Source organism: Vombatus ursinus, unplaced genomic scaffold, assembly GCF_900497805.2.
Source record: "Vombatus ursinus unplaced genomic scaffold, bare-nosed wombat genome assembly UNPS02005659.1, whole genome shotgun sequence".
NCBI lineage: Eukaryota > Metazoa > Chordata > Mammalia > Diprotodontia > Vombatidae > Vombatus > Vombatus ursinus.
This window is the reverse complement of record NW_020945437.1, coordinates 12,448,288-12,463,292: the sequence shown is the minus strand read 5'-3', so window position 1 is coordinate 12,463,292 and position 15,005 is coordinate 12,448,288. Positions and strand designations below refer to the sequence as shown.

At 37.3% G+C, this 15,005-nt stretch overlaps 1 protein-coding gene across 1 annotated transcript in view; it reads right to left on the bottom strand.

Annotated features, from left to right (window-relative positions):
* PRCP (prolylcarboxypeptidase) overlaps positions 1 to 14,420 on the bottom strand; it is a 70,276-nt gene extending 55,856 nt beyond the window's left edge. The window contains exon 1 of the mRNA XM_027848196.1: positions 14,219 to 14,420. Coding sequence (XP_027703997.1) covers positions 14,219 to 14,413 — 195 coding nt within the window. The 5' untranslated portion in view covers positions 14,414 to 14,420. The remainder of the gene's footprint in view (positions 1 to 14,218) is intronic.
* Positions 14,421 to 15,005: the final 585 nt, after the last annotated feature.

Genomic DNA, 15,005 nt, shown 5'->3' with positions numbered 1-15,005 from the left:
AGTGCTGGAAAGAATAGTATGGCAATGGCTAGGGAGACAACAGCTTCCTACACTTCAAAATGTGTTTCTGCCTGGAAGTTGTGCATTATCTTCTGCTTATTAATTATATGATCTTCAGTTTTTACCTTTCATCCTAGACATCGGGCACCATTGACATCTGACAATGATATGCACAGAGGAGTCTTTAGGGCAGCACAGAGTCAAATATCCAGAATAATACAAGTTAAGAATTTATTAAAGGTAAAGACTCACATTCCTAAAATTTACTAAGATTTATTTGAACATTTTATTTATAAATAAAAGTCAAAGGGATCTATGATATTATTATTACTACTTTATACTACTTAGGGAATTAGGTCTATAAGTCCAAAGAGTCAAGCTTCTTATAGAAGTGGCTAACTGAAAGAAATTAGCATAATTTTTACATTCAATAATGCTTTTTTTTTTTAACAAAGAGAACCACTCATTGCATAACTGGATAAAACTAATAATATTCTTTCAATACTCTGATGGATTCATGATCTCATCAAGGTGAATATTCCCTCCACTGGTATAAATTGCAATATATCCATGCTTTCTGAGCCCAGGCAATTCTAATTCTTATTTATTCACAGATCTTCCAAAAATGATCCCCACATGCTAAAGGCCTTCAGCTGTCCTTTTGTTATCTTCACTCACATTACATGATGGTTTAACTTCTTTTCCAATATATTTCTTCAGTGATAATCCTTCTGCAATTTCATATAGAAGGAACCATACAAGTCATTGAAACCAACCCCTTCATTTTCCAAATGAGGAAACTGAGGTACAATGAAATGACTTTGCTCCAGGTCACACAAGTAGCAAGTGGAAAAGCTGGGATATGAACTTAAGTCCTCTGACGCTAAAACCACTGCTTTTTCTATTATTCCATGCTGCCTCCTTGAGCATAGGTCATCACCTGAAATATGCTATAGATTACTTGTGCCCATCATGTGTTTCTCCATTGTGTTTGGGGTCACAAGAAACTTTACTACCTTAGAGATTGTGATATCAGTTGATAAATATTTATTAAACACTTATTATATGCCAGACACTGTTCAAAGCATTCGTGTTTCAATATTTGCTAACAAAGAGTATCACTGGGAGAAATTTGTATTGAAAAGTTAGGTCTGGTGCATGACCATTGTGTTTACTTGTTTTGCTTGACTATAGTCATTTGTTACAGGGAGGGGAAGGGAGATACTAGTGGAAAGTGGCAGTGATATTTTAAAAAGAGCATCAATAAAACATTATTAAGTCAGGAGTGTACACTGGATAATTTAGGGTCATTAAAAGAACTTGTCCACTGAGTTAGTATATCAGTACATACATGTGGGAAAGGTACTACAGATGGGCAATAAGTAGGTCCCAGGATTGAATACAAAGAAGAAAGGCAGAATGAATGAATTTTAGCATTTGGGAAATTGATCAGGGCTTTAAACCAGCAGTATTGCTAAACATTCTTTTCAAAGAATATGCATCTTAAATGCAAATTTTAAGGAAAATGTACATAGGTACAATTAAATATTTTCTCATGAGCCTTTCAAAAGTAGGCAGACAACAAATATTCCTGTTTTTCTAGCAATCTGGGAGGTGCAGTGATTGAAAGCAGAGAAGGGGAACACAACAGAGGCTAGTCAATAAACATTTAAGTGTCTACCACGTCCAGGCATTGTAGTAAGCCTTAGGGATACAAATAAAGACAAAACAACTATATATAAACAAGCTATACTTACAGGCTAAATTGAAAATAGCCAACAAAGGGAAAGCACTAAGAATTACATAAACCTGTAATACTAAACCTCTGGAAATCATATAGAAAAATTTCCCAGAAATATAAGAAACAGATGGCAAAGTATAGGTAGAAAATCCACAGAAGACCAGTAGAATAAAATTCCACTCTTAGTTCACCAAGAAACATTTTAGTCAGATTTTAAAATTACAGCATCAAATAAACTTTACAAGATTCAAGGGGAGAAAAAAAATCTTTTCATATTCTAAGGAGAATTATAAAAGATTAATGCATGTATGCAAATCAGAATATGACATTCTTAAAAAGCAAAGATTAACTGGCACCCTAAAAAACATAGCTTGCAAAACTGAGTCTAATTAATTATTATAGAAAATAATTGGACATTCAGCAAAAGAGAATAAGTCATTCTTTCAAAAGATAATTAGGTCCATGTGTCATGAATTGCTAAACCCTACTCTACTCCTTAATTGTTATGAACTTAGTCCAACATTAACATTCTACAAAGACTGGTTAAAATGTTTCTTTAAAACTCACTCCATTTCTCTCCATTGAGTTAAAACTACCATTGCACGGCATACAAGCAACAGCACAGCTATAGGATCACTAGAATCAAAAGTACTCATAGGTCCTCACAGCTGTATCTATGGTTACTTTAGCCAAGAGAATTATTCCTCTGACTATTTTCCCTTCCAGTTTGCTGAAGATTTAAGTATCCTTCTCTTCAGAATATTTCTTTCCTTTCCATAAGGCAAAAATTCAAAAAGGGAAGAAAGTTCCAAGCAATAAATATAATATATAAATATAAATAAGTATAAATATAAATAAATAAAGCCACATGACTTTTTCCCCAATCAGAAGCTTCGCTGAAGTTTACCTTTTTTTTTTTTGCACTGGGGGGGAGGGTGTAAGAGGGTGGGGGGGAGGGAGAGAAAGAAGAAGAGGGATAAAGAGTAATGAAAGTACCCCACACTTAAATTTTCACTTCCCTATCGTGAATGAGCTATAATGTCCATCCACTGGTCCATTTAGCAACCATCAGCTACTTCTGATAAAAATTTTGTAGCTATAAAAATCTAAATTTATGCCAGAAACTTCTTTTTCTTCCAGCATCTCTCCCTCAAAAACAATAATTTGAAATAATGTTGAAACAGATCTGAACAAAAGATAATAATAATAATAATAATAATAATAAAGGCTAACATTTACATAATGCTTACTATGTGCCAGGCACTGTGCCAAGTTCTTTACAATTATTATCTCATTTGATCCTTCAACCCTAGGAGGTAGGCACTATTATTATCCTCATTTTATAGATGAGGAAACTAAAACAAACAGAACTTAACATAGGATCACACAGCTACTAAATGGACAAGCCCGGATTTGAACTCAGGTCTTCCAAACTCCAGGTCTGGTTTGGTAATTTTATCTATGGGATTTGACTAAAGCTTTGATTTTTTCTACTATAGCTTAAGCACTATAGTCCTCATTCTGTCACTCATTAATTCAATTGGGGATGTAATTTTGACCTTTGCTTCATTAGTACTATACTTTAAGTCTGTGTACTTAAATAACTTTGCTATGGCATTCTGCCTTGTGTTATAGTCATTCGTATATGTTATCTCATCTAATATTATAAACTTATTGAAGGAAAGGATTCCATCTTGTTGATCTTTGTGTCTCCCACAATGTATTGCATATAGTTCATGCTCAATCAATATCTGATCAGTGAATGACCCAGGTTCATTCCTATACCACAGGATTTAAGAGACCGTAAAGAGAGATAGTATGGTGTAGTAGAGAGCTGGCCTTGGAGCTAGGAAGACCTGGGTTTAAATCCTACCTCTGACATATACCAACTGTGTGACCCTGGGCATTTCACACATGCTCTTAGAGCGTAAGTCAACCCTTTCAGATCATAAGTAGCAAAGAACATATTGACTTACATTGGTCAAGGGCATTTCATCATCCAAGAGTTCCCTACAACAATGAAATCATAGGTCCTGATTCCATGATTCCATACTAAGTCATCATTAAAATACCCATAGGCACATGATGTTTTTTGCTTCATGCTCTAAAATGAGGTAAACATCAACACTACAGCAATTAAAATCAGCACATCCCCTGGAGCAGTGTTTCTCAACTATGCTGTGGGGAGGTAAAATATGTGCATTCTCTCCCATGGACTTTATCTGCCCTATGACTCTCTCAGGATACAGAGGGAAGGGACTGAGAGCCAAAGAAAATAACAGACCTTAGAGTGGAAGGAACAAGATATATGGAAAGAATGATTAACTGAAATTGTGCCTAAGAGTACACAATAATCTATAACTTCAACACAATGAGTTATGTTCATATATGCATTCCTGCTAAGATAATGGTCCTATGAGACTTTAATAGAATTGTCCTTTTCCCACCCAGTCTAGGCTGGGAAATCAAAATAACATAGGCAGGGAATAATTTGTACAGACTCATTTGCTTTAGCTTCTAAAATGACAATCAAATTGTGATGCAAAGTAGCTGTGAATAATTTGTATATTAATGTCAATTGGATAAAAGAACTATATATGTACATATAGTCATATATAGAGATATACACCTATAAATGTTTTAAATTGGGATTAAATAAATCAAAACTAGGATTCAAACAAAAATAAATAACAAGCCTGGGTAACTGTCCACACTTCATCTCCAGCACTTAGGAGAGTGCTTTGAACAAATGTATAATAAATCTTTTTTCATTCATTCATTCATTCATTAAAAGTGTTGAGGGGCAGGTAGGTAGCACAGTGGATAGAGCATGGGCCCTGGAGTCAGGAGGACCTGAGTTCAAATCTGACCTCAGACACATGATACTCACTAGCTGTGTGACCCTGGGCAAGTCACTTAACCCCGACTACCTCACCAAAAAGCAAAAAAAAAAAAAAACTGTTGGAAGCAGTGTCTGAACTCAGGTCTTCCTGATTCTAAGCCCAACACTCTACCATATGATGTTGCCTCTTGATTAAAGGATTTGAGAAGATAGTTTTATTGTGTAACCAAAGGTAACAAGAAATATTTTATAGGCTATATTGTCTTCTTTTCCTTGCACTGGTAATAATTATGATAAATAAACAGACCACCAAGAAGATAATTGCAGCTTTTGTGCCAACATCTGTTACAGAAGAGTAAGAAGAAAAAGGTAATGAAAAAATTTGCTAAGATTCTGCAAACCTCACTACTTCACCATGAAGGTAGGTATAGGGGAAGAATGAGAAAACTCTGTTGGAAAATATAATCCAAGTTCAGAAAATGAAAAAGTCAAAGGCTTATAGAGTTTCAGGTGCCTAATAGCTATATATCATGAAGCCTTTGGTTTCAAGAACAAAGTCAAAAGGCCCCGGACATGAGGAATACCAGAAATCATAATCAAAAATGAAACATTAAATCTCAAAGGACAGGAAATGACTGCTTATAGATGTAGAAATCACTTCAGAATCTGCTATGTGGTCAGATCAAACTGATTTGGCAAAACAGGCAAAAAAATAAAGACACTGGTTTTACTATCACTTCATAGAGAATTTTAATCGTTGAATAACAATAGCCACAATTGGAAGATCAAAAAAGATCAAAACTATTTTTAGTTCACGAACACTTGCCAAGCAAAGAGTCATGGCAGTGAGGAAATCAAAACAGCAAGTGGTAATGGGAATTGAGTGAACCAATCTGATGCCACCTTGTGACTCAACTTTGGAGTTAGCTCAGTTCCCTTTCTGTTCAGTTATGGGTCTAGTCCAATTTATGTCTTGTGACATTCAATTATGGGAATTGTGAGAAAACTTTATTGCATTGTTTGAACCTAGCCCTGAGTGGCTGGGAAGCAGGACCACCTCTCCTTGCTGCTTAGAAACCTTCAACTAAGGACCTCGGTTATGCTGACCAGAAATCCAGTCATATCTGAAGACTGATGCAAGGAGATTTCTCACAATTATACATCTCAAGCAACCCATATGTCTTATCTGAAAACTGGCCCCATACTGGTTAAGCAGTTAATGTTTCCATGTTCCTTAGATTGAATACAGACACTTGTGGGGAGTGGGACCCCTCTTTTTCTGATTTCAGGGATTGTACCTGTTCACCCTCCCCTTCCCAACTTGGAAAGTCTCTAATCTTTCTTCCAATTAGAAATCCGACCATTTAATTTTGTATCCTGGCAATTGTTTTTTTTTTAATTAATTGGTCTTATTTGATTAATTATTTTTAATGCATAAAAATCTGTCTTTCCCTGTATTTGGGGTCCAGTGCCCAAGCTGAGGAGGCCTGGTCCTGATTTCTTATGCAATTAGCATGCATTGCTTAATAAATCTATATGCTTGGAAGCTTGGACCTTTGTTTCCTCAGTCATTTCATCTCTCACCCACACAGTAGCCAAAGACAATACCACTGTAGAATACCAACCAATAGTGAAGAGTAGGTTAGGAAAAAAAGATCTTAGAGAGCTTAGAATGAGAACCAGGTAAACCAAATCATCCTAAAGGATGGAATAGATCTGCCATGTTTCTACTGTATCCTATTCTTATCAGCACTGTCACTTGAACCACCACGTTTGGATTCCCTCTGCTCAGTAGCCAATGTACTATGTGAAGAATCTCCAGCATCAAAAATGAAAAAAGAGAATTCACTACCTACAAAGAGGGAATAAAAAATGAGTAGAAATTATTTTGCCCAATTATATGCGAGCAAAACAGATAAATAGATGAATTTTTACAAAAATATAAAGGGATAGGGACAAACACAGAGACAGGGACTGGATCCATGATTTTGTTGGTATAGGGAGCTCCCAATGAGAAACATTCTCTACCACTGCAAGTTAGCACCTTCCCTGCAATTTATAGTTTTAGATATTTGCCTAGTATGCTGAGAGATATAGTGACTTGCCCAGTCACTAAACACGGAACATGGAACAGCCAGTATATATCAGAATTGGGCAAAAATATAAAATACTTAGAACAACAGAGCAAGAAATAAAAAAATGTTAATAATTCTATCTCAGAAAAAGAAATAGAACAAGACCAAAATGAACTTCCAAAGGGGGAAAAAAAACCAGGACTAGATGGATTTACAAGTAAATTCTATCAAACATATCCAAAAATAATATAAAACTTTGCAAAAATAGAAAAAGAAGGGATCCCACCAAATTATTTTCATAATACAAATATGGTCTTGATATTTGAACCAACAAGAGACAAAGCAGAGAAAGAAAACTATAGACTAATATTTCTAAAAAATATAAAAATATTGAATAAAATATTTTAAAAGAGGCTACAGAAACATATTAAAAAGATCATACCCTATGACTGGGTTAGATTTATACCAGAGATACAGGGTATGAAACTATAAATATATTTATTATATATTTAATATATAATGTTTATTATATATTATATAATATATTTATATATTATTAATATATTCATATTAATAACAAAAATCATGATTACATAAATGTGCAAGAAAAACTTTTAACACAATATTTAAATACTCAAATGGATCTGTAATGTCAATTTAAGAGTTCCCTCCAATAATGCAGATCACAACCTATCCAAGTCTGACCATCCTGTGCAACTCTTGTCCACATCCTTCCCAAAATTTGCTACCAGGAATCCATGCAAAGTTCTCAAAGCCTTCCTCCATTTCCTTCAACATCTTGATAAGAACTAATGCAAATGCCTTGAAATTTGCATGATCATCTTAAAAGGCAATTTGCAAAGCTCTTTTAAGATAATCACACCCATTTGAAGGATGAAAAGGAAAAAGGGAAGGTGCTAACTTGCAGTGGTAGAGAATGTTTCTCATTGGGAGCTCCCTCTACCACATACAAACAGAAGTATGTGGCAAATAGGTATGGTTATCTTGTCAAGCTTTCTTTAAATAACTTTTACCCTCCAAGGCTTCTTCTCTCTGCTTGATGAGACAATTCTACTCATAAACATCCATCAATCAAAAGGCAAATGTACATTCTAACCCTGTGGCAGGTGAGAGATGAAATGACTGAGGAAAACAAAGGTTAGATCTTCTAAGTATATTGATTTATTAAGCAACGCATGCCAACTGCCCAACAAACCAAGACCAAGCCTTTTTATACACTAAAAATAATCAAATAAGACCAATTAATTGAAAGGAAACAACATAACATTAGGTAATCTGGTTTCTAATTGGAAGAAAGATTAGGGACTTTCCAAATCGGGAGGGGAAGGATGAATAGGTACAATTCTCTAAAATTAGAAAAAGAGATGTCCCACTCCCCCAAGAACAATCAAAGGAACATGGAAACAATAACTGATTGATCAGTATGGGCCAGTTTTCAGATAGGAAATATGGGTTGCTTGAGATAAACAATTGTGAGAAAACTCCTTGTATCAGTCTTTGAATCTGAGTCTCTGATTAACATAACCAAGGCCCTTGGTTAAAGGTCCCTAAACAGAAAAGAGAGGTGGTCAAGTTTCCTAGCCACACAGGGTGAGGTTCAAACAGTGCAATAAGTTTTCTCCCAATTCCCACAATTGAATAAAGTTTTCTCACAAGATAGAATTTGGACTAGACCCATAATTGAATAGAAAGGGAACTGAGCTAGCTCCAGAGTGGAGTCACAAGATGGAGCCAGTGTGGTTCACTCAATTCCTACAGCTAATCACTTGCTGTCCTAATCCCCGAAATTTCCTCAACCCAGAATGGCCTTGGCAACCATCTCTTTCCATTTGGCAAGTAAGTCAAATGTTAGCTGACTAAAGCACTTTCTGGGCTCTTTTGGTCTCTTTGTTGTAGACGAAACAATAATTTCCATTTCATTTCTGTATGAAATATAATCAGTATTTATATCATTCTGTTGTCTACTGTCTATGTTTGAGTTTCAATAGCTTATTTGAATAATTGAGTTCAATCTTCTTTATCATGTTCCACATCTTTTTCTCATTACATTCTTCTTCTTTATTAAAAATTCTGATCTTGGCTCTGATGAGTCAATGGTCTGACTGTGCACAAAAAGCCAAATCAGGAGTATCTCTCATGTCAATAATAATGTATTTTTGTCTCTGTTAAAATATAATCCATTTCATTCTTTGTGATGTCATTTGGTGGTGGGCCTACCAATTTTTTTCTTTGAAGAAAGTGTTCACATACAACTTAAAGTTATTGGTCTCTCTCACTTCTTTTTCCTGAACCATATTTTCCCACATATTTCTCTCCATCCTCACCATTTCCCACCTTCACACTCATATGACATTCTTTTTTTGCAAATACTCATCAGCGGGAAAGAAGAAGCAAATAACAAGCCAAAAGAGAAGGTGAGTGAATCAACCATTCTATAATCAGAGAGGACTCAGATATAGATCTCTCACCAACCACCTGGACTGGCCCTTGGCCACACAAACTAACCAGATCCAAAGATTCATCTTGACGTCAGAAAATCAAGTTAACTGGGTCTGAGGCACAGTTCCCATTTACTGGGAAGTGCATGACAATCTATAGTTTTATAATACTTCCTAATGGGTCTTCCTGCCTCCAGCCTCTCCCTGCTCCAATTCATTCTTCAGACAGCTGTCAAATTGAAATTATTAAAACACAGATATTATTATATCATTCCTCTGCTCAAGGAACTTCAGTAGTTCCTTACCACCCTGAAGAGAAACTACAAAACCACATCTGTTAACATTTAAAACCATTCACAATCTTGCTTCAACATGTCTTTCTAAACTGAGAACACAGTTTACTGTGATCTCACACACATTATTTATCCTCACATATTCTGCATGCCAACTGGCCAACTTGCTGTTTTCTATACATAACATTCAATCTTCAATCTCCAACTCCAAGCCTTTGCATAGGCTGACCACCCCCCCCCACCAAAAATGCTCTTCCTCCCTCCTCTAGCTCCATGCCTTGCACACAGTAGGCACTTACTGTTTGTTTAAATGAATCTGTAAAACAAGGTAGAATTGCACTAGATGATTGATAGAGCCATTACAACTAATTTCTGTGATTATCTGACCCCAAATATTTGTGATGCATAAATACTTACTTCAATATTCACATAACATTATATTTGCTATTCAAATTCAAATTGCTATTCAAATTTTGTTTTAGGTTATTTCTAACAAATGAGCACAACCTCAAGACTTTTGAGGAAGTGAAAAAAAAAACACACTGGTACAAAATGGACAAGGAAAGAAAAGGGAAATAATCCTGCTCAGTGACAATTAAGCACAGTGGCAATTAAGTAATCTTAGTCTTCAGTTTCATTTGGTTTGGGGCTTCCTTTTGTATGAACTAAAGCAAATTGCAACCTCAGAATCTAAAAATTTTAGAGGTAGAGGAGCTTTAGAAGTTATCCAGGAAAAAAAAAAAAAACCTTCATTCTATTCTTTAAGGAATCTGAAGCACAGGGGAGTTGTGATTTATCCAAGATCACACTGCTAGTTCATAGCAAGCTTCTGATTTAAACCCACAACTCTTGACTGTACAATGCTATGCTCACTAAACCATGAACATATAGTGGATCAAGTTAAGGATTCTCAAGATCAATGGAGTTTTTAATAACTCGGTAATTAAAACACACTTGAATTAAGTGTTTAAGAGTTTACATACTTTTTTTCTCCTTTTATGAAGTGAAAGTACTGCATATTTAAAGTAATGAAGGCATGTAAATAATTACAGGTAAATAACATTTTTTAAAATGTGACAATTCACTTTAGCTATTGACTCTCAAACATTTTGAAATAATATATAGAGTTCACCTATATAAAAATTTTAAATCATCAAAATTAATACAGTCATGATGTATTTGGTTTTATGCTTCTTTTTAGAAGGCCAATGGTTTAAAGAAAAAATTAATGATATAAATAATATTTGCTTGAAAATCTGCACACTGAATAACAACAAACTGAAAATCTGTTATTCAGAAATTAACAACTACTAATAATGTAACAAATACAAGAAATATATGGATTATTTTCTCCAAAAAACAATCACTTGTAAAAATCAAAGTAGTCTGGCAGGTGAGGAAGAATAGTTTGCAACAATTTTAATTTGTTATTGACTAATTTCATTGGTTATTATTTTGTGCTCTAAAATATTTGACATCTTGCCAATATAAACCCATGAGCAAAACACAAATTGATTAAGGATTTATCTGATACATGTCTTGGCTACTTCATCCATTGGCCACTATAACTAATATAAGAGAAATGTAAGAGTTGCTTTAGGCAACTCTCTAAAATACAGAAGTTACTAATCTGGATCATTGTGGGACTTTTTTGAATAGAGAGGTAACCACATGTATGAAATCACAAGCCCAGTCAAAAAATTAAAATTAAAATGCAAGAACTTCACAATTTTTTCATTTGCTTTATACTTCCTCTTTTATGGTCACTTCTCTATACTGAAGTCCAAAATTTCCCTTTCTTGTTTCATACAATTCTCTTCATCATAAATAACCATTTTCTGAACACTTAAATCACATTAACTCAACAAACAATAGACCTGGAAGGTACTTTGGACATTACCTGGTCCAGGCTGCTGCTCAATTTAAAGATGAGAAAGCTAAGGCCTAGAGAAGTTGAGTTACTTGCCTAAGTTCATAGAGTGAATTAGTGGAAGAATTTAGTTTCCCTACTTGCTCTCTTATTTCCTCAAAAACATACCTCCAACTTAAATCACAGATAGTTAGAACTGTGTGCTACCTCAAAAATTATCTAGTCCAAATCCAACAATTCACAAGATGAAAGCCAGGAGAAGGGAAATAATTTAACCAAAATCACAAAAATTAGTGGTAAGGTTGGAACTCAAATTCAGATCTCCTAATTCTAGTCAATAGTCTTTCCAACATGCCATAAGTCTTCAAGAAAAACTCCTATTCTTATTCTAGACTAGAGATTCACTCCCCTTAACTCTAAATTGTAAAACAGTAGGCCAGATTCAAGTGAGTAATGAAGCTTTGCTGGAGAAGGAAATGGCAAACCACTCCAGTATCTTTCCTAAGAAAACCCCAAATGAGATCACTAAGAGTCGGATATGACTGAACAATAACTATGAAGTGTTGCCTTTTTTTTATCCCTATCATTCTACCAAGGCAGAAATCTTACCATGTTTCCACACAATACCTTTAACCCAAAATCTGCCTAGAAATGCCTCATCTTGTGTAGCTAAGCTAAGCATAAAATGTATTCAAGCCTATCTTAAAACTCAAAGTTCAAGTTTCATAGGAAAAATATGTATTCAAAGCCCGCTTACACCCACAAACAACCCTATCTTTAGCTATCTGGTTAAAATAGAAAGAATGTGGAGTGGAGCTAGGAGATGGAGGAAGGGCTCTTGGACTAAGGAAAGGGTGAGCTATAGGTAGGAAAAATGAGTTAGACCAGAACAGAGATATGTCAAACTCAAAGCCCCGAGGCACAAGTCTTCCACAAAACTGATTAGGCCAGAACCAGGTTAAAATGTAACTGGGCAATGTTTAACAAAATAAAATTAAAATACATTATTGCATTTGGATTTGTAATGGATGCTGATTTGTGGTTTTCTAAGTCAATATGCCACCTGCAGGGACCCATTTCTACTTGAGTTTGATACTACTGGAAGAGTGATGCAAGTATTTTAAAGGGGGGAATAGAAAAAAGGGAAATTAGAGGGATCTCTTTAACTAGCAGAAGAGGTTTCAAATTTGGTGGGGAAGACGGAGTTAGATGAATCCCTCAGACTGAGGAAAGAGTTTCAGACTTACATCTGTCTGAAAATGCTGGTATGGGGAGAAGAATTAAGCTGGGAGAGTTTGGGGCATTTTTAGCTGCTAAAAAGGAAAGGACTGAAAGAGGACAGGGAGATAAGGAGAAAAAAAGGTATCTATGGATAAGGAGAACAGCTAAGTGGTACAGTGGATAGAGTGCCATGCCTGAAGTCAGGAACCAGTTCATTTCTGGTTTCATATTCTTGTGACCCTGGGCAAGTCATTTAACTCCATTTGCCTCAGTTCCTCATTTGTAAAATGAGCTGGGGAAGGAAATGGCAAACAATCCCAGGATCTTTGCCAAGAAAATCCCAAATAAGCCCACGAAGAGTTGGACATGACTGAAACAACTGAATGACAACAAACAGGATAAGGAAGGTAATTCAAACCCCTGGTGCTAGAGTTAAGGACATGAATTCTGAAGATGGAGATGCACTGTTATATGCTGATTGAAGGGGGATAAAAAGGAAAGGAAAAATCTAGCAGGATGACCCTGACTTTACTTGGCCTAAGGAAGGGGTCTCTAATTTGATGGAGAAGATGGAGTTACAAGTATTTCTTGTATTATGTAGAGTTTCAGACTTATATCTGTCTAGAAATGTTAGGTAGATGAGTTAGGCTGGGAGAGTTGCAGTCATTTTAAGCATGTAAAAAGGAAAGTTCTTTACAACATGACTAACATGAAAATAGGTTTAATATGAATATGTTGACCCTATATCAATTCACACACCATCTTGGGGCAGACGAAGGGAGGGGGGGGAGAAAATCTGGAACTCAAAATCTTATAGAAGTGAATCTTGAAAACTAAAAATAAAAATAATAGATTTATGTAAAAAAAAGTTGAGGTACATTTCAGAACTTTTGACTTTTAAGGATGGTTCCTGTGACTTTCAGAAGATTTCATATTTTGCATGCAAAAATGTGAAAATATATTATATCTGTAACCTTTTAAAAAAAAGGAAAGGAATTGGGGAGGGAGGGAGATAATGGAAGAAAAAGGATCTATTCAAACTTTTCAAACCCCTGGACCTCACTGAGGAGTTAAGCTAGAAGAGGGAGGTTCAAGTGTTATAAGCCAATTAAATAAAAAGAAAAAAGGAAATTCAGAAGGATGGAGAAAGACCTCTCTAAGACTACTAAAAACTTTGGGGGATGGGGGTAGAGGAAGAATGAAATCAGAGGGCTCTCTTCCACCAAAGAAGGAGTTTCAGACCTCACAGCTGCCTGGAAATGCTATGGATGAAGACATAAACTAGGCTGAGGAGTTTCGGCCATTTAAAGTTGGCATAAAAGGGTGGAAGGAGGAGAAATAATGGAAGAAAAAGGGTCCACGACTAAGGAAGAAATTTCAAACCCCTGGAACTAGGAGTAGGGAGATGATCTAGGAGGCTGCTAGAGGGGAAGAAGCAAATGATAAAAGGTGGTCGGGAAAAAAAAAGAAGGAAAGGAAATCTAAGAGGATGCAGGGGGAGGGGTCTGGGGAATTGCGCCAGTGTTCGCGGCTGGCTGCGGGAAGCTGTGTGGCAGCTCCCCTTTCCTGAAGGCACCCTTTCCCGATGGAGAACAGGTCTGGGCTATCCTCTGAGGGGGTGGGCATACAGATCCAGCGAGCTTCCAAGCCAGGGTTTGGGGTCACAGGAGAAGGAGGCTCCCTCAGAGGACAGCTCTCCCTCCCGACCAGCACTTACCTGCTGGACCAGGTAGTGGGTCTCGTAGCTGAGCCCCACGGCGGGGGCGGGGGCGCGGCTGGGCAAGCTGGACAGCCGGAGGCTCTGGGCGGCCCAAGGCAGGTGGGGGGCAGCAGCCGCGGGGTTCGGCAGGCCCAAGGCGAGGAGGAGCAGAGCGGAGGAGACAGCGGCGGCGATGAAGGCCCGACTGCCCATGGCTCCCGACACCAGTGAGGCTAGGGGCGCCGGGAGCCAGAGCGGGATACAGAGCGGCACTTCCTGCTGCTCCGCCCCGGCCCAGCCGGGAACCAATCCTGGCCCCAGGGCGGGAGTGGCCCCGCCCCCTTACCGCCCACCAGGGAGTAGCCCCGCCCACCGGGCACCAGGAGCGGGCTTGGCCCCACCACCAGACTCCCAATGAGGACGAAGCCCCGCCTATGGCGCCCCCAAATAAGCGAATGGCCCTGCCCACCAGGCACCAAAGGATAGCTCAGTCCTATCCACCAGACTACCAAGGAGGAAAAAGGCCTACTTACCAGGCCAGGAAAAACAGGAATTAGCTTGCCCACCAGGCCCACCCATTCCTTCGCCTCCCCCCTCCCCATCCTTCTCCTCCTGTCACCTGGCCACACATATAGGTTTCCTATGTGTCATTCCCCTCAACCCCACCCCTACTACAATAAGGCTTGTGGAGGTAATGAAATTCCAGATGAGTTATTTAAAATCCTAAAAGATGATGCTGTTAAATTGCTGCACTATTCAGTATGCCAGCAAATTTGGAAACCACACCTATGACCATTGGATTTGA